Below are 21,499 nucleotides of genomic sequence, written 5' to 3'. Positions count from 1 at the left end.
GTAGTAATCTTTATAAAGAACACTGATTTAGTCATCGAGTGACACAAATGTCATTAGAGACACAGCACATCAGAACATATTGCAGGCACATTCTGAATCAGTCATTTCAGTCAGGGGATTCACAGCTACAATTCTGCAACTCCATGCTGATAATAGTTCATTTTCCCAGACAATGAACCCGCACACACACAGAAGAATGTAAAGTCAATGCAAGACATGACGACAGCAACAAAACCCAAGCATGAAAATGCTTACATGCTCATCTACATTTACAACAGTTAACAAGACTTCAAGAACACTTCTATAATACATTATTGTGAGTTCTCGATGGAAGTCTTAAGATGATTGACATCTTATATACATCTACTTACAGCTGGAGATCAAACTACTCCATATGAGAGATTTCCATCAGTATTTACACTGGCAGCCACATTCTCTGCCCACATTTTAAACATATGGTTACTGATAATAAGAGCAATATCTGTACAACTGTGAAGAAGCATCATCTCAATGCTCGAAAATACAAATCTAGGAAGCATATTTAGTAACATCTATAATCAGTGCTGACAATGATTGAGTTGTTTTCTATTCCAGAGGACTTACTCCTTGTACCCCTAAGCCATGATGTACCAAAAAAGCTTGACCTGCTTGCTGTAGCGATCTCAACAGTGCTGCTTTTTTGGGTCACATCACATTTGCTGCTCATAAAATGAGTTACTGGAATTGCAATATTCCAAGGTTAGTAGAGGTACTGCATCTAAGAAAACCATTATCTATCACAGGTGTTATTCAATTTGGAGATGAAATTTAAAATGGCATTGTTTCCTTTATGGCTGTTACCTAACGCACAGATCAAATCTGCTGAGAAGAGATCACCACAGTCCTAGATGGAGAACTACGAGTGCATTGCTACTGCCACTGAATGAACACATTTACACCGCACTGCTAGAGTCCTGGAGGAAGTGCACGTGTTGGGATCTCAGCATGCTTTGATGAAGTCTGGAGGCAGTTTTAGACGATGGATCCCTTCGATGAGGACAGATGAATGGAGCGAATGCGCGTGGCCAGCGTCTTCTCCAGATCATGCAACACATCGGGGCAGCAGTTCTCCACTGGGGTGTTATAGAGCAACTGTTTAAATGGCTCAAGCTCTATGAGAACTGCCATGTTCTTTAGAAAGTAGCCCTCGATGTAGGTCGACAGCTCAGGTACCTCCAGGAACTAAGAGAGAAAAAGAGAAAAGAACATACTGAGAATGTAAGGAATATTTCATATGCATGGAAAATTAAATCTGAGAACATGTTCGATTGTATGTTACTTTAGCATGGTTGTAGATCTCCACACAAGTTTCGGTGTTGATGTTCTTGGCGCAGATGATCTCACAGTGTCTCTGTAAAGCCTCTAGCTGGAAGAACTTAGATGCAGAGAGGAGCTGGAAGAGAGCAGAGCAGAGAGACGTTAATACCAAAAGAAATAAAACTCATATAAGCCTAATATTGTATATAAGATTCATAGGTAATCAATAATAAATGTCCATATAAAAAAAAAAAAAAAAAAAAAAAAAAAAAAAAAACAATTATATATATATATATATATATAAATAAAAATAAATAATATTTTTAAATTAATACTTTCGTTCAACAAGAATGCATTAAATTGATTAAAAGTGACAGTAAGTCAAGACATGCAACAATATTTAATAAATACAAAAATATTTAAATCATAAAATAAATAAATGTTCTTTTGAACTTTAGAATCCTGAAAAAATGGTTTCCAAAAAAGAACAAAAAATGAAGCAGCTCAACTGTTTTCAACAATGATAATAATAAGAAATATTTATCGAACATCAAAGCATGTTGGAATGATTTCTGAAGGATCGAGTGAGTAATGTCTGATGAAAATTCAGCTTTGCCAACACAAGAATAAATAGCATTTTTAGAATATATTAAAATAGAAAACAGTTATTTAAAATTGTAATAATATTTCACAATATTACTGTTTTTTTCTGTATTTCTTTTTAAATAAATGCAGCCTTGGTGAGCATAAAAGCTTTGAATGAAACAAATCTTTGAACAAATGTTTAAACAGCAGTGTATTTTTTTGTAAGAAACTACTAAATGTATAAAACATTGTACAAATAAAATACTTGAAATAGCATAATAGAAATAATTACATAGTGAGGCTAATGCACTTTATTAATTTGTGGAAGAAATAATAATAACTTCAAACACTGGTCTTATATTGCTGCTGCAATAAGAATCAGTTTGACTGCTTTACACTGTAAAATCCCTTTAAATATCAATCTGCTAGACTGCATAACATAAGGACTGAAACAGAGTTATTAGTACTTACATCCATAACCTCAGTGTTTCTAATGTGAAGTGAATCTGTTCCACCACAGTACAGATACTGCATCACCAGCTATATGGAAAGCAAAATATAATGTTTCATGCATCAGTATGACACTCAATAGGCCACAATATAAAAATGATGAGCTCTCCTTTCCCTCTCAATAAAAGCAGCATAAAAATAGCAAGACACACTCGCATCTTCTCAGAGCATTAGTGGAGCAGTCGGACTGTACCTGAAATACATTGTATTTGACATGGCTGATTTCAATACAGGTGTTCTCAGCAGCTGGTCTGTTTGCCAGAAGTAATTTAAACCTTGGGTACAAGAAGGAGAAGTTAAAACAATAATAACACTCCTTAAAGAGTAACAATGAATGAAAATAAGCTGTTCTTGGGCCTCATAAGGTATTGTAATCAAAAGAACAAAAGATCACAAGGCACACTGTCACTGTATGTACTGTAATTATACAGGGTTTCTTTTTTCAGGTGGATGCAGTGCACCAACTGACCTGTTTGAGGCAGTGAAGAGCAAAACTTTGTGAGCGTAGAATGGCTTTCCTTCCACCAGGAAGGTCACATCTGACATCTCCTTGTTGTTTAGAAAATGAGGATCTGACATAAACATATCACAGATGCATTTCATTAGTTGCAACTGTGGAATCCGTGGAAATTTAGCAGCATACCACAGTCAGTGCCAACAGAACTCCAAAGATTCATCCTCAAAATGAAAATTCTGTCATATTTACTCATATTGTTCCCAACCCGTATGATGTCAAAACAAGTCATACTGAGAAACAGACTGAAATTTTTGTCTTTGTTCAATGAAAATCTTTACAGCCAACCTAGATCTATTTGGAATATGCATGAGAGTTTATATATATTAAAAAAAATGAATTCAACATTCTTTTGAGACGAATACAATTCACAAAACTGGTTTCAATGATCTGTTTGTAAATCGAACTTTAGCAGTTAATGGGTTCACCTCATTTTATTTTAGCTTTATTTCAGTTACAGCAAATGATTCTTAATTTACTTTAAATTAGCCATAACAACATTGCATTAAGTTTTTTTAAAGATGGATTTAATTTGAATTTTAAAGATCTTTTTTTTTTTTATTATTCAAACAAACCGTTCTTAATTGCAGTGCACTCTTCAGAATTTTGTGTTCCACAAAAGAAATCAGTCATTCGGCTCAGAGTGACACGAGGGTGAGTACATAATGACAGAATTTTCATTTTTGACTGAACTATCTCTTCAACCTGCATTTAAAATATTTTTTAATGGCAGAACCACCCACAAATGACATGTTCACTTGACATTTCATTAACAAAAAGAGTGCTCAGTTCAGTTCAAAATGTAACTTTCTGTTGGTCATGAAAAGCTTGCAGTTGTTTGTTTTACAGAGAGCACGGCGCAACCTGATATCTGGTGCTACGTACCCAGTCTTGATATCTGTTTCCTCTTGATCTCTGTAAGTTTGGGGATCGGATACGGTCCGTAGCACTGAGTAAATATCATGGCCAGCTGCTGACTAATCACTTCATTCTGCAAACCATGAGAAAGAGTAACAGGTAAGACCCCTCTCATCAAGCCCCAATACAAAACAACACATTTTGACTTGCCTTGGGGGTGTTACAGTGCCTGAGTTGTGTGAAGGTTATGTGTATGTGTAAGCTTGCATACCAAAGCACACCATCTATCCTTGAGAAGTATCAATGCATGGTGTTTTTTGGGATCAGTACTTTGTTATGAAGGCAATAGGGGTAAAACTCTTAAATCCCTGTCAGTTCGCTCCTTCTGCAGTTTGAACGATCAGTTTCTCTGAAAGATTGTTAGAGGTTCCTCATCAACTTGACATTTCTCTCGCCCGGCCTGCCTCTGCCTCTACAAATCACCTGCTGTCAGCATAGCACCGCTATTTCCTCTCTCTCCCGCTCTCTCTGCTGTTCTTTCTCTTGGTCTCTCTCTCTTTGTACTAACAAGCAGACACACATTACTTGTGAAGGTTGAGCATGGAGCGGAAACTGTCAGTCATCCCTGCAGGGCTCAGAGTAAGATTCCCTGACTCCACCATAGATCAACCTTGACAAACACGCTCACACATACACCTACTGTAGCCCCAATAGAAGGAAATCCACGTTTATCTTTACTTCCTGTACTGTCTGATCTGCTATAGAGGGAGTAGGTATGGATGTGTGAAGCAGATGTAATGGTCAGTGTCTAAGGATTCTTTCTAGCACCCTAGGTTTCAAAGCAAAACTCACTATTACATAATGCTGTGGGAGGACGTCAACAGAATGCCCAATTCAAATTATGCAAGTTTCTGCCTTCACTTCCTATTCTATAGAAGCAATATGTTCCCCAGGATTCTGGACTCTAAGGATTCTAAGAAAAGTAACCCTAGGAAATTACTTGATGGGTATGATCATGTATCTCAGGCAAGCTTAACTAGCAAGACCAAAATCAGAGGTTTGATTCCAGAGAAAGCATATGATGTCAATTGTGGAAATTTTCACTCTGTGTTGGTGCGTGAGTTTAGCATGTGTTTTTGTTCACCTTGCTGGCGCGCAGGATCTGGAACATGAGTGGGAGGCCGTGTGTTATGAGTTCCTCTGTGTACTCCTCCTCTTCAATAGAGCTGAACTCTTTCAGCAGACCCTGGATCAGCGGCCGCCGGTGCTGCAAGAAACAGGTTCGCAGGGACTCCAGCCAAGTGTGCAGCGTCCAGGGCACCCCTGATATACACAAAAACACATGACAAACACCGTTTTACTTTTTAACAAGTAGGAATGTTATGTGATCAGTGATGTAAGTCGCCTTTGAGATTTTCACAATGGTATGCACAACCATTCAAAGATTTTGGGTTGGCAAGATTTTTAGAAATGTTTTTGAAAGAATCTCCTACGCTTACCAAGACTTCAAGTATTCAATGAAAAATACAGCAAATCAGAAATACTGTGAAACAATTACAATAAAAAGAAACTGTTTTGTATTTTAATATATTTTAAAATGCAATTTATTTCTGTGATTGCAAAGCTGAATTTTCAGCAGTTATTACTCCAGTCTTCAGGGTCACATGATCCTTCAAAAATCATTCTATAATGATGATTTAGTGCACAAGGAACATTTCTTAGTATAAAGAATGCTGTAAAAAGTTGTGCTGCTTAATATTTTTGTTGAAGCCTTGATTTTTTGATGAATAGAATGCATGTTAACACATGTGCGTCAATTTAATGCACCCTTGCATAATAAAAGTACACATTTCTTTAAAAAAAAATAATAATATATATATATATATATATATATATATATATATATATATATATATATATATATATATATATATATACAAACAAACAAACACACACACATTTTCTTAATATATATACAATCCGAATTCTGGAAATGTTGGGACGTTTTTTAAATTTGAATAAAATGAAAACTAAAAGACTTTCAAATCACATGAGCCAATATTTTATTCACAATAGAACATAGAGAACATAACAAATGTTTAAACAGAGAAATTTTACACTTTTATCCACTAAATGAGCTCATTTCAAATTTGATGCCTGCTACAGGTCTCAAAAAAGTTGGCTCGCGGTCAACAAACGGCTGAAAAAGCAAGAAATTTAGCAAAGATTCAGCTGGGAGAACATCTAGCAACTAATTAAGTTAACTGACATCTGGGCCCGTATTCACAAAACATTTTATCTTACCACTAAGAGTTCTCCTAAATAGCAATAAAAGTTTTTAGCTAAGAGTTTACTCTTAAAGCCTATTCACAAAGCTGCTGAGACAAACTTTTACTAAGGAATAGAGAGAAGTCTTAAGCTATCATCTCAGCATGCTTACTAACTATGCACACAGTGCTTGGCTGATAGGAGAGGGGAGGGGTCTCTGTCAGAGATTTATGCATAGAAATATTGTAGAGCACGATATTATGTTGCCATATCCACATAAAGGTTTAAAAAATAATGTTAATTGCCACATTCAAATAAAGATTTTAACATGCAGGCTAAGTGTCACTAATTAAACAAATACATGTTCAGCTAATTGTCAGTCTCTTACATGTATGCTTCTTGTAGCGGATGCATATAAACCACCTTTTAATTAACAGAGTAGAATAATCATGGCTGATAGTAAGACATGCAAACATAAAAGAAAACCAAACTGGACACAAGAACAGCTGTTACTTCTTGCACAACTGGTTAATGAAAAGGATATAATCAAAGGAAAATTTGGAGTTGGGATAACCTCCAAACCTTAAAGGTGATACCATTTTAAAGGCTCATTATGGTCAAATGTTTCTAATCGAAGGCAGATTGTTGGCAACAGACATTTTAGGATAGTTGTGAGTTGGTCTTAGTGACTTAGGAGTCCTCTTCACTACTCCTAACGTTTCACAGATTTAGGAGCTAGTTTTAGCGCTAAAACGCTTTGTGAAATACTCTTAGAGCAAAAATGTAGGAGTCCTAAATTGAGGACGCCCACTATTTTTAAGATTTTCTCCTAAATAAGTGAGTTAGGAGCTACTTTTAGCCTTAAGATTTTTCATGAATACGGGCCCAGGTCTGTAACATGATTACCGGTAGCTATAAAAGGGATGTCTTAGAGAGGCAGAGTCTCTCAGAAGTAAAGATGGGCAGAGGCTCTCCAATCTGTGAAAAAGTGCATAAAATGATTGTGTAATACTTTAAAAACAACATTCCTCAATGTCAAATTGCAAAGGCTTTGCAAATCTCATCATCTACAGTGAATAACATCATCAAGATTCAGAGAAACTGGAGAAATCTCTGTGTGTAAGGGACAAGGCCGAAGACCTTTGTTGGATGCCCATGGTCTTCGGGCCCTCAGACGACACTGCATAATTCATCGGCATGATTCTGTCATTGACATTACTAAACTACTAGTCTGGGTGCAGGCCAGCCTGTAGTCCAGATCTTTCACCTATAGAGAACATTTGGCGCATCATTAAACGAAAAATACGTCAAAGACGACCACGAACTCTTCAGCAGCTGGAAACCTATATCAGGCAAGAATGGGACCAAATTCCAACAACAAAACTCCAGAAACTCATAACCTCGATGCCCAGACGTCTTCAAACTGTTTTGAAAAGAAGAGAAGATGCTACACCATGGTAAACATGCCCCCGTCCCAACTATTTTGAGACCTGTAGCAGGCATCAAGTTTGAAATGAGCTCATCTTGTGCATACAATTTAAAAAATTTCTCAGTTTAAACATTTGTTATGTTCTCTATGTTCTATTGTGAATAAAATGTTGGCTCATGTGATTTGAAAGTCTTTTAGTTTTCATTTTATTCATATTTAGAAAACGTCCCAACATTTCCGGAATTCGGGTTGTATATATAAAATATATATATATATATAAAATCAATAAAAATCATTAAAAAGATAGAAGAGAATAGATAGAGCTAGTGTTAGAACGTCAATATATTTTTATTGTTTTCATAATAGTTCAAAGAAAACTACTGTATATATATATATATATATATATATATATATATATATATATATATATATATATATATATATATATATATATATATATATACACACAAAACAAGTATAGAATAGAAATAGAATAGTTAGTTCTAGTGTTAGAGGGTCAAGTGTAGATGTATATATAGCATATATAGCAGTTCTATGCAAGTTTCTGTTTTATTGTATGCCATATCAAAATTTTCCTCAGTACACCTCTTTTCAACAAGCCATTCATTACATTAAGCTATACTTACAGTAAGTAACTTAATGTTATGCAAATTCATTGTGATGTGATTATTTTATTATTGTAGATACAGCATCAGTACTCACCTAGACTTCTGATGTCCAATGTGATGTCGACGTAGCCATGTTCAGAGCTGTGATACATCGCCTCTCTCAGAGCTTTGAGTTTGGCTTTCCCCGTGCGGGTTGCTTCCATCTTCAGGGAATTCCTCTCTTCCATCTCTGATCCCTCAGCCAAGATCTCCTGTAGAGACAGAACATCTGCCTTCCCCTTTTCCGACTGCGACAGAAGCTTGCAGAACACGTTCCTGCAGCACGAGGATGAGGATGATACGATTTTGCAGTTTTATTAATAAATTACGAGACTGTGTGTGTGTATTTGACTAATGCATGTGTGTGTGTGTATTACCTGTGTCCATGCGCTGCAGCTAGGCTGTAGGAGTTCATGTCCCCATGCGGTGCGGTAGAGATGCCATTGCGGTACATGGTCCCAACCATGGGGTCCGCTCCTCTCTCCAAAAGCAGACTGACCAGCTCAAAGTTCCCTACAGCACACAAACTGCTGAGTCCTCTCTTGTGGTCTCGCTGGCTTATAATTCAGTAATTCGAGAAGGAAGTGGCACTGTTGTCCGGTCTGCAGCATGAGCTTTCTTACCTGCAGCGGCAGCTAACTGCAAAGGCGTCTCAGTGTAGTTCTCCATCCCGTCCTGCAGAGAGCCCTCCACATTAGCTCCAGCGTCCAGAAGCAACTGAGATTAAAGGAAGGAGAGAGAAGAGATTTGGTTTTCCATTATGAAGAACTCCAGCTGTAGTGAAGCTAATGAAAGCAATTCCTGCTAAGATTAATTAGAGGAATTAGAGACAATGACAATGAAATAAGCAAACACATAATGAATCATAATGGCTGTACGACTTCATGATAAAATGAGAACCTCAATTCATGCAGACAAGGCCTTCAGGAGAAAACTGATGCATACGCTACAGGAATTTTAGTCTGACTCAGTTGTTTGGTTTAAAATCTTGCCGAAAGTTTGAGCAGGAGAGAGAGGTCACTACCTGCACCACAGGGATATGCTGGCGAAGTACGGCAAAGGTGAGAGGCGTGGCCTGCCGGGTCTCTGGGAAGACTGAGGGGTACTTTTGCACTGTGTTTGGCACCTACGGGAGGTACAGGGGACAGAGCAGGGCACAAATCAGAGAGATGGAGACCTTTAAAAACCTGTCCTGGGAAAAGCATGCAATGCTGCGCTCAGCTTAAAATATGGAGATAGGAGAGGATCTTTGGCCTTTTTGCCTCCATTTTGCCTCCATTTTGAACCATTCAATCAAATGTTCTTTAAAGAACCATCTCTTTCTTACCTTTTAATAATCTGAAGAACCTTCTTTCGCCACAAAGAACCTTTTGTGAAACAGAAAGGTTCTTCAGATGTTAAAGGTTCTTTATGGAACCGTTTAGAACCATAAAAAAAAGTTCTTCTGTCTCATTGTGAAGCACCTTTATTTTAAGAGTGTAGTACAATTCCATCAAACTGAACTGAATAATCCTTATGTATTTTAATTAAACAATTGAACAATCCTTAGTCAATTATTCAATTAATATACGTAAGAATTATTCTCTTCAATTTAATGGAATTTGACTATTAATTAAATTGTGCAAATCTTAAAAATAGGCGTAATTGTTTTTTTGAGTATAATAAGAAATGTCGTAAAATTCTTTTAAAAGACCTACTAAAATACATTTCTATATTATTTACAAAAAAAATTACATTAGCTTTTCAATTGAACATATAACTAAAATTATTATGCTGATAATATCATTTGTGTGAATTAGTGTATATTAAATAATTTAAATTAAGTATTTTTATTTCTGTTATTTCTACTCTAATTTATGTTAACACCAGCACCAAATACCTTGCATTTGGCAAACTGAAGGTTAACGTAATAAAAACACACTTTTGAGGTTTTAACCAGCAACCTTCAATAAAATATGTTAATTAATATGTTAATTCATTAATTAAAAATTTTATTTTATGATAAAAAATTAGCCTCTAACACTAGCATTCTCTATTCTTTTTCAATTCTATACTTGTTTTCGTTTTCTTTATTATATATATTAAAAAAACCTTGCTACGTGTACTGCATTAGGCTAACCGAGACTTGTCACAGCACTTGCACATTATTGTTTTGATTGCTTCTATATTGTCCTCATTTGTAAGTTGCTTTAGATAAAATATTTAAAAAATGATCAAATATGGCCACCACTGTATATACATTTCTTTTTTTTTTACATTTCCATTTTTACTCAAATTTATTTCTACATATTCTAACGTAAAAAAAAATGAAGGTTAACCCAATATTTTGCCTTATCTTCTGGCATATGTTTTGATGGTAAAAAAAACAAGTCAAAATTCTTGTGAGTTGTTTGATGGAAGAAGAAGGTGTAAGGTTTTGTGAGAGAGAGAGCAAAACCAGATTCATAGCAAACGTCAATGAACTTTTTCACATTTTTATGACACACAGATGTAAACAATATTATTTCCCTGCTACAAGTGACTGAAACTGTGACTTGCAGTGATATCTCTCTGAGACGTGTTTTAGCAACAAATAATGAGTGTGTATATTAGTGAGAAATCTGTCTTCGCTAGCTTCTAGGGCCGAGTTTGGCAGAACAACACCTAGTGACAGTGACTTCAAACAAACACAGAGGAAATCTACCCAGACAAATCCCTCATGGGCATGCAAAGCAGTCTGAGTTTTCTCCTGTCATACTACAACACAAACACAAACACTACACATGAAACTACATGACGGGGAGGATGGGTGTACAGAATGTGTATAGAAGAACACAGCAGAGATGTAGTCACAAACCTCACTGTTGATGTCGGCTCCTGCGTCTAGCAGCATCTGAACCATGGCTTCATCACCGCGAACACATGCGTACATCAGAGGGGTCATGCCCTGCAAAACACACAAAAGACCAGTCATACTGAGCATAAGCCAGACATATCTTCTGACTGTGTAGTAACGAGGGAATGCAACTTGACAATATGCAGCATTTCATTTAAATGCATTCCTCTGTTTTATGCAGACAAAATTCAAGCACAGTCTTGTGTTGATAGGAACCAATCTCCTGGAAAACCATAACGTTACTCAAATCAAGAGATGGAAAATCAGATAACAAGTGAATTAGCTAAGAAACAAAGGTAATGGCAAATTTTTCCACTCCCTGAGGTCAATAACAGAGCAAAGCAATCAGTGATGGAAAGCGCACTGGTGTGTGCTCTGATTAATACGGTTAACCGTTAAACACTGTTAATCTTGAGGGAAACCTGCTGTGCAAATCTGTTTGTTTCCTTCTGGGCTTCCATAAATGGAAAATACAGCAATGTGTGCAAGCATTTATAGTCAGCAGCAACCTATCAATTTACGCATTAATCTGCATGTAGTTGCTTTCATCAATTTAAAGTGATGTATAATACATATTTGCACCTGGAGTTGCACCTGCATTTGTACTGGGAGGGGACCTCATGAATGAACCACTTCTAGGGGCTGAACCTGCAACTTTTAGGTTACAAGACCAGGCCAAAACCAATGCAAAATGACTCACCACAGGTTTTCAAAGCCCCAGGAAGCTATTTATTTATTATTTGAGAAAAAGGTTTGTTTATGGCTGTCAGAGTTAACATGTTAACTTAAGTTATTAAGAAAAATAACTTTTTTTTGCACATTCACATTCAAAATTGAATTCAATTCTGCTAGACAATTATATTAATTAAATTTAGATGAAATGTGATTATTTATTAATTTCTTTCTTTATAAAACTTACAGACCCCAAAATTTTATACAGATGGGTATTTCAGGAATGGGGTTCCCATGCAAAGGAATCATAATATTTGTAATTTTTTTATCATTAAAAAGATGATAAAACCCCTACCTTCACATACTGTTAAATACAAAAATAAAGGCAAGTTTTATATTTGTGTGCATGAACATGTCTGTTTATGTAAGAATCATTCGAACCTGTTCACTCATACTGTTGATTCCACCGGGTCCTAGCAAGTTGATGGCCTGGTTGACAAGGTCAGTGCGGCCACAGTTGAGCATGCGGAAGCCCAGGTCCTGCAGGAACTTGGCCTCGGTAGAGGCAGCATCCAGCTTACGTGACACGCAGAAACAGTCATCAGTCCTGCAGCACACATACAAAAACATCTCTCTAATGTCTTAATCCTCTACAAAAAAAAGCTTGAGTCACATATTCCAAGTGAAACACTCATCTATGGACGAAGCTTTCATTACAACACTTGGCCTAATAGCAATAAAACAGCAGTTATGGTGTGATGCATGCCTTATGTTGGGTCGACTGAGCTTGTTTTCCCTGTACAGACTGTTTATGAGCCATTTTCATTTCACTCATGATGGGTAGCAATATCTGGTAGCTGGATGTTAATTTAATGGCAGCATGCTTACTTCAGCTGGCGGGGTTCACAATCCACCCCAGGCAGCAGGAGTCTGGCCGCCTGCCGAACATCATCACTATCCACTGAAAAGCTGCGGCGGTGCTCCGCATGTGCCAAAGCTACTCTGATCCACTCCATCAGAGGAGGCAGTACGAGAAACGGCCTGCAGGAGGAGACAAAATTATTATTGATTATGCTATTTCACAAATACACACTATTTGTCTTTACTAATGATATATTGGTATTAACATTGTATCGACTAATAAGTTAAATTAGCTTTTATATTTTCAGTTTTCATTTTAATTTTAGTTTATTGGTCTCTCGCCAAGGCTTCATTTATTTGTTAAAAAAATACAGTAAAATATAATATTGAGAAATATTTTAAAGAAGTATTTTTTTTTTTTTACATGGAATTTATTCCTGTTGTGGCAAAGCCGAATTGAATGTCACATGATCAATCAGATTATGTATATGTATATAGAACATGTTTATATACGAAAAGTTCATTTGCAAAAACAGATAAATCCGTTTTTAACAATAAAAAAAAAAAAATGTTTTTTCATTGTGCATTCTAATTAATCTCAATCAAACTGCAGTTGGGTTATTTTGATTAGGTTAAAAAACAACTAAAAAACACAATATAAACATGATAACATAAAAAAATATTAATACTTTTATTCTGTTTTTGCAAATAAATTTCATATATTTAGAACTAACACTAATTTTAGTTAGCTGCCAAGGCAACATGTAATTTTTGTTTATTGTAAGTTTTTCATTTAATATTTATATTCGATAATATTAGTGTTATTTCAATTAACAAAATAGTTTTAGTTAGCAATAACATCCCTGATCTTTAAATACTTCAATCTCTGAGAGACAAAACTGGACATAGTCTCACAGGAACTGATTTAATTTCAGCTCAACTAGCAAAAGCCCTTTTCATGACCTTGGAAGATGACATTTTTTAATTAGGTTTCTAAGCTAAATCTCATTAGCAGCTAAGCAACACAATGTAACCTGAGAATATTTACACCAAACAAGTTCAAAATTTAGCAGACAAATCAACCCATAAATGTTTACTTATTTAATATCTTTGAAAATGACACTAACATAATTTTCCATCCGATACAGGAAGTGCTTCACCTACTCTTCATTTATTTATAATGTGGCTTCATTTCATTGCATCGCCTTTGCCTTGCAGTCTGTTGCACTGTATTTCACATTTACACTCCTCTGCATTTCATCATATGACAGTGTCAAGCTGAATAAACGACTGCTTGGCTTAAGGTAAGTACCTTGAGCTACTGCATCAATCAGAAAGCTCCTAATAAAACTACCCAGCCACAGTGGAAGTCCCCTCACCTCTCGGTCTGTAAGGTGACTTTGGACGGCTCTACGTTGGGGTTCTCCCACTCCATCTGAGGGCAGTGCATGAAGTAGCAGAGCGTATATAAAGCCTCGGGCTCCCAGTGGATCAGGCTGCTTTTCTGAGGGAGCGGAGTGCCGTTGCTGTGGTTCTTTATGCTCAGAGGCTGGAGGTGATGCATGGCTCTGGACACTAAATCACCTGTCGGGGCACAAGAGACCTTTGGTTTGGGAATGATGTAAATGGTGAAGGACAGTACTGTCGTCGCATTGATGCTACAGCATAAAAAATTAGCAGCTCTGTCAATCTTTCTCAGCCAGTCAGCTGTTTGTAGGTCCTCGGCAGCACGTTTGTCAGTAATGAAATTCTCCGCCAGTCCATCAAACTGAATATTACACAAAACGGTTATGTAATTTTGCCAGAGTACACCTGTCAGGACTCTATGAGGACAGATTTTTAATCACTCCGAATGACCCGGGTATATCGTTTGAATTTAAAATCTCAATATGTGCTTATTTGCATATATGTAATTTGAAAAAAGTCACATTTTCGAATTATTAAACAGAAGAAGTCTCTTATTCTTACCAAGGCTGCATTTATTTAATCTAAATCAGAGTAAAAACAGTAATATTGTGTATTACAATAACAAAAATTTTTTTTTCTATTTTACAGTTTTCTATTTTAATATATTTAATATGTAACAAATATACACTCACCTAAAGGATTATTAGGAACAACATACTAATACTGTGTTTGACCCCCTTTCGCCTTCAGAACTGCCTTAATTCTACGTGGCATTGATTCAACAAGGTGCTGAAAGCATTCTTTAGAAATGTTGGCCCATATTGATAGGCTAGCATCTTGCAGTTGATGGAGATTTGTGGGATGCACATCCAGGGCACGAAGCTCCCGTTCCACCACATCCCAAAGATGCTCTATTGGGTTGAGATCTGGTGACTGTGGGGGCCATTTTAGTACAGTGAACTCATTGTCATGTTCAAGAAACCAATTTGAAATGATTCGAGCTTTGTGACGGTGCATTATCCTGCTGGAAGTAGCCATCAGAGGATGGGTACATGGTGGTCATAAAGGGATGGACATGGTCAGAAACAATGCTCAGGTAGGCCGTGGCATTTAAACGATGCCCAATTGGCACTAAGGGGCCTAAAGTGTGCCAAGAAAACATCCCCCACACCATTACACCACCACCACCAGCCTGCACAGTGGTAACAAGGCATGATGGATCCATGTTCTCATTCTGTTTACGCCAAATTCTGACTCTACCATCTGAATGTCTCAACAGAAATCGAGACTCATCAGACCAGGCAACATTTTTCCAGTCTTCAACCGTCCAATTTTGGTGAGCTCGTGCAAATTGTAGCCTCTTTTTCCTATTGGTAGTGGAGATGAGTGGTACCCGGTGGGGTCTTCTGCTGTTGTAGCCCATCCGCCTCAAGGTTGTGCGTGTTGTGGCTTCACAAATGCTTTGCTGCATACCTCGGTTGTAATGAGTGGTTATTTCAGTCAAAGTTGCTCTTCTATCAGCTTGAATCAGTCGGCCCATTCTCCTCTGACCTCTAGCATCAACAAGGCATTTTCGCCCACAGGACTGCCGCATACTGGATGTTTTCCCTTTTCACACCATTCTTTGTAAACCCTAGAAATGGCTGTGCATGAAAATCCCAGTAACTGAGCAGATTGTGAAATACTCAGACTGGCCCGTCTGGCACCAACAACCATGCCACGCTCAAAATTGCTTAAATCACCTTTCTTTCCCATTCTGACATTCAGTTTGGAGTTCAGGAGATTGTCTTGACCAGGACCACACCCCTAAATTCATTGAAGCAACTGCCATGTGATTGGTTTATTAGATAATTGCATTAATGAGAAATTGAACAGGTGTTCCTAATAATCCTTTAGGTGAGTGTATATTTCTGTGATGGCAAAGCTGAATTGTCAGAAATATGCTGATTTGGTGCTCAGTTACTGCCATATACAGCAACTGATTTAATATCAGCTCAGCACAAAAACATTTGGTTTTTAAGCTAAATCTTACTTGCAGTTAAGAAATGCAATGCAGCTTGAGAATATTTATATCAAACAAGTTCAAAATTTAGCAAATTAATCCACCAATAAATGTTTACTTATTTATTAGCTTATAAAATGATGCATTTCCATGAGATACATGATGCTTCATGTACATTTTTGCTATATGTGTGTGTGTGTGTGTGTGTGTGTATATATATATATATATATATATATATATATAAAATGTGTATAAAGTATATATGTATACACACACACATACTGTATATAGTCTATATTGTGTGTATAAATACATATATATAATGGGTACATATACATATATACATATATATATATATATATATATATATATATATATAAAACCATGCTGTAGTATACTGTTATACACACACACACATATACATATATATATATATATATATATATATATATATACAGCCTGTATAGTGTGCATAAATTTATGTGCCTGTTTGCATGAGAAGTTTTGTAAAGAGCAGACAATCTGATGGATTGTGTTGAACACCAAAAATGCAAAATGTCACAAACCTCTTTTCAAAGGTCACACAAAGCTCTACATTCATTACACAGAACATTAAACACTCTTCCTCTCGCTCTAATGACTATTGCTTTTCATATGTGAAACTTCCAGGTCATTTGCGGTCTCATTTAGTTCATGAGACCTAATTCTTCTGAATGCGTTCAGCTGAACCACACTGTGTTCAGTACAGTCAATAACACACTCTGAAAGGAACACTGAGAAACAGCCTCATCTATTGCTCTGCAACTTAAACGGCCGCAGCACTCACACTCTTTCTCTCTAGAACATTTCACATCTCTGTATACGCTAATGAATTAACAAGGCTGCCTGTGCGAGATGAGAATTCATTTAGAGAAATAAACGACTTGTTTAACTGTTGTAATTCCTCCACCAAGGCTGCAGATTTAATGGAATAGCCAACCTGATCTCACAAGAAAATAGAAAATTTAGAAAAAAAAGCATGAAGGTTTGCCTCTAATCCAATTTATAAACATAACTGGGGTCACTGGGACATGAGTGGGTCATACAAAACATACAACTGTACGAATTCAAATTAATTAGCAAGCAATTCGCTGAAATGCGAATTGCGCTGAAGTGCGGACCAATGTTTTATTGGATCCCATTGACATTCATTGTGTGGACAAAAACAGCTGACGACTTCTGGATTTGGAACAACATTAGCGTGAGTACATAATGACAGAATAAAGCAAGAATGCAGGCATTGTAAAGAGGGAATAGTGATGAGTTTGAGCGGAAGCTATGTGGACTTTCTGGCAGCAGAGGCCAAAGATATGCACTGTAATTACACACAATAATTACAGGATTATGCGGAATACATTATCAGCAGCCGTGGGAGCTATACACGCACAAAACAATAAAGTGCAAGAATACACCTGTCAGCAGAGAAACACACAGCGTTTGCAGTCGGAGGTGGTGGCAGGAGGCTCTCGAGAGGTGGAGAGGGGCTGGAAGCCACCTGGGGCACTTCTGTGACCGACACTCATCTCTTATTCATGATAGCTTGTGACATTTCCTCAAGTCAGAGGGGCAGCAGAGGAACTGACTGAGAGATATGCTCAAGATTAACCAGCTAAACAAACATGGCCACGGCAAAAGGTCTTCGTCTATTAGTCATGACTGTAAACCTCATTACCAAGAGAGCCAATCATCTACAGTTACTGTAGGGCATTCGTATGAATACGCATGGCAATGTAAGATAACAACATAGCAGAAGATCTTCTTTTTGCTTGAGCGTCTTGGGTTAAATATGATACTCTCATCCGTAAGAGCAGAGAAGGTGCCCTTCATCACCAGACTGAGAACGAGACGTAGGGAATGGAGGATGCAGAATGGTGTTTTACTGTGAAAACTGAGCAGAATCGATTAGCTGTCCTCCCTGAACCAATAAATTATCAAGGAAAGGCCACGAGAGAGGAAGGTGCTCTGCTCCTTTGCTTGGCTTTAAGTAACAGAACAGATTTTTTTGTCTTTTTGAAACGTCAGACTGGGATTAGTTGGATTAACTGTAGTTGTTTTATTTAAACTGTCTGGAAAATTGCACGTCATGGGTATAACATCAAGAACTGTCTCCCAAAATCAATATATACAGACAGACAGACAGACAGACAGACAGACAGACAGACAGACAGACAGATAGACAGATAGATAGATAGATAGATAGATAGATAGATAGATAGATAGATAGATAGATAGATAGATAGATAGATAGATAGATAGATAGATAGATAGATAGATAGACAGATTGATTGATTTATTGATTTTGGGATACAGTTTTTGATGTTATACCCATGACATGCAATTTTCCAGAAATTTTCCAGACATTTAAAAAGACAACAACAACTCAAATTTAATTTTACAAAAAAATAAAAACATATATATATATGGGTGTGTGTGTGTATATACATACTAACATTTTAAAAATATAAAATGATAATATATATACTTATAATTTATTATAATAATAATATTTAATTAAAATATAATATTATACATAATTTTAATTATTACATGTATTAATGATTATTACTAATAGTTAATAATATTTTTAATTATTCATCTTATAAAATATTTCATTTCATTATTAAATATTGAAAAATTTAAATTATTATCTAAATTAAAACTGAATTAAGTGTACAAATAAGCACATTTCTTATTACTATAATGCAAAAATCATATTCTCATTACTGTAATGTGAAAAATAATGATATATTAACTAAATATAAAGTATCTACTTTAAATCTACTTTAAATATATGTAATATAATAATATTATGTAGCATTATTATTATTTTATAAAATAGTAAATACCATTAAAATAGTAATAAAATAATAATGACAATAAGCATAAGACTTTTTGCATTTAAATATTTGAGCATATTTTGTGTAGGATGTAGCATGTTTAGATTTTAGGACCATTTAAGTTTTGCGTTCTTTTAGATATACTGCATTTATTTAAAGTACTGTAGATACTGTATATTTACCCTTTTCATGATTTTAACCCACAGTATTCCCTTATTCTTCTGCTGAAAATACTTGGTCTGTGTCTCCTCACACCTATACGTAATGAGGTTGGCTTTTCCAGACATGCCAGAGAAATGTATATCTCAGCAGCCATCAAGGTTACAGCTACATTTCCTGTGACAGAAAACTCACTGCTCACTAGAATTACTGTATATCCTGTAAGAAAAGTGTAGATAAACAATTAAGAACCAGTCATTGGGCACCAGCAGTGCTCCAGAGCAATGAAGCAATGAAATGTAATGAGCGTTTTATGGAGCAAGAGGGAATAGATGCATTAGCAGAGCTATGGGAGGAAACTGGGACTTTTAGGAAAACAGGGGAAAAAAATGTTATGGGCGGCATGGAAACACTCAGTGATGGCAATCCAGCCATGAAGGTCTTTGATTGGTGTCTGGCCAACCTAAGAAAAGAAAAACTCCTAACTGTTGTGCAGGTTTCGTTCAGACAGAGCCTAATGTAAGACAGCTATTTATTCTGCATAAGAGTTGATTCTCCTTTAGGGCTGTTTTTAGAATCAGTGCAGACTAATGCGAAAATGACTATCAACAAATGTACGTTTCCCAATGAGCTGTTAATGGTTAAGTAACTGCCATAGCCCAAGGTAAAATTTTAGCACGCACACACATAAATGCAGAAAGCAGAGAATTGGTCTTATTTAGATCAAACAAGCCATTACACGAATAAATGTAATATGTAGGAGAAAGCCCATGAAGTGCAATAGAGCTTAGCTTTTCTGGAGTTCATTTGTCCCTCAGTTATTAGATTTTATTTCACATAATAGAAACTAAATTTAAATATGCACCACTTATCTTTTCTATGCAGCAAGCAATAGCTACACTCAATCTACATTACTGTTAAATTGACCCCAGAAAGAGTCAGATTCTTCGGTGCAGATCTGGAGAGGGAATTATTAAGGAACAAGATCTGCTAACTCAAAAACACAATGGAATTTAAAGAGGCAAGAACGGGACAAAAAAGGCTCTTAATGCATTGACCTTTTGACCTTTTAGTGCTCTGCAAGGAGAGACGTCTTCTACTTAACCTGCTCATGACTGACTCATAAAAACCTATGTACTGTAAGAAGATTTAATCTACCGCCATGCTCTGCTGTTATGGGATTTTATGAGTGTAATTACATTAAAGTACTATTACCGTATGGAATTGTAGATTTCAGGCTTCCCTCTGGATATATATGGCTGTGAGAGGATCGTGACAAGCCTACAAAAGGTCATATGTACTTCAGATGTACAATGATTTGCTGAGAGGCAGTGACTTTGAGAGTCTGAATGCCTTCCATTCCGATTTAATAACATACAGCTTTGAAATTTATAATAACCCTGATCCTACTGCAAAAGCCTGGTATAAACATTGTACTTAAAGACAGTTTGTTGATTTTTGTTTTGGAACAAAAGTCTCTTATGTTCACCAAGATGAAAAATATGATTTAAATTACAGTAAAATAGTAATATTAAACAATTACAGTAAAATACTAATATTGTGAAATATTATAATTTAAAAGAAAATGCTGTGGTGGCAAAGCTGAATTTTCAGCATGTCACATGACCAGAAATCATTCTTATTTGGTGCATAGTTTTTGCTGCTTAATATATTTGTGGGAACCATGTGTCACGGTTTAGTTTCCTTTCAGTTCTGTTTTGACCTTATTTGGTAGTTCCTGTTCTGGTTTAGTTAATTAGTAATCATCGTTTAGTCCTGTCACCTGTTTTGTGTTAATTATCTCGTTTGCTCCTTTGTTCTCTGGTCTTTATAAGTCTTGTGTTCACTAGTCTAGGTTGTCAAGTCTTAAAGTTATGTATACGTTGTTTAGAGATTGATTCCTCTTAAAGTTATTAAAGTTCTGTTTTTCTACGTACCCGCTGGTTCCTGCTGTCCTTCGTGGAGCGTACCATAACACCATGATACATTACCATTAAAAAGTTTAGGCTAACTAAGATTTAAAAAAAGAAATTAATACTTTTCTTTAAGGACACATTCAGTTGATCAAATGTGACAGTGAAGACAATTGTAATGTTGCAAAAGATTTATGTATTTTTTTTTCTATTTTCTAAAAGATTTCTAAAAATGCTATTCTTTTGAGCTATTGCTATTCTTTTGAAAGTATCCTGAAAAAAAATATCACTGTTTCCACAAAGATATTAAACCAAAAATTCAGCTTTGCTATCACAGGAATAAATATTTTTTTTTATAAATGTAATAAAACATTAAACAGTTCTTTTAAATTGTAATATTTAACAATATTACTGTTTCTACTAAATTTTTGCTTTGGTGAGCATAAGAAATTTCTTTCAAAAATCTTAATCGTTCCAAACTTTTGACTGGTAGTGTATCATATAATGTATATTTATATGTAAATGCTGCAGATTTGCATTATACAATATTAAGAAGATCAGGCCCTTTCTCTCGGAACATGCAACACAACTCCTTGTTCAGGCTCT

General features: G+C 36.0%; 1 protein-coding gene across 1 annotated transcript in view; it reads right to left on the bottom strand.

The window, feature by feature from the left end:
• LOC306842820 (ankyrin repeat and BTB/POZ domain-containing protein 3-B) overlaps positions 1-21,499 on the bottom strand; it is a 59,020-nt gene continuing 37,521 nt past the window's right edge. The window contains exons 3-17 of the mRNA XM_079373910.1: positions 13,916-14,120; positions 12,564-12,716; positions 12,117-12,282; positions 10,965-11,054; positions 9,153-9,254; positions 8,752-8,845; positions 8,506-8,641; positions 8,184-8,404; positions 4,908-5,086; positions 3,791-3,896; positions 2,861-2,963; positions 2,585-2,666; positions 2,353-2,421; positions 1,319-1,432; positions 1-1,221 (exon numbers count right to left, since the gene is read on the bottom strand). Of these exons, the coding sequence (XP_079230036.1) occupies positions 1,012-1,221; positions 1,319-1,432; positions 2,353-2,421; positions 2,585-2,666; positions 2,861-2,963; positions 3,791-3,896; positions 4,908-5,086; positions 8,184-8,404; positions 8,506-8,641; positions 8,752-8,845; positions 9,153-9,254; positions 10,965-11,054; positions 12,117-12,282; positions 12,564-12,716; positions 13,916-14,120 (2,030 nt within the window). The 3' untranslated portion in view covers positions 1-1,011. The remainder of the gene's footprint in view (positions 1,222-1,318; positions 1,433-2,352; positions 2,422-2,584; positions 2,667-2,860; positions 2,964-3,790; positions 3,897-4,907; positions 5,087-8,183; positions 8,405-8,505; positions 8,642-8,751; positions 8,846-9,152; positions 9,255-10,964; positions 11,055-12,116; positions 12,283-12,563; positions 12,717-13,915; positions 14,121-21,499) is intronic.

Source organism: Barbus barbus, assembly GCF_936440315.1.
Source record: "Barbus barbus genome assembly, chromosome: 23".
NCBI classification, from domain to species: Eukaryota; Metazoa; Chordata; class Actinopteri; order Cypriniformes; family Cyprinidae; genus Barbus; species Barbus barbus.
The sequence above is the reverse complement of the archived record's forward strand: the minus strand, read 5'-3'. Positions and strand labels throughout refer to the sequence as shown.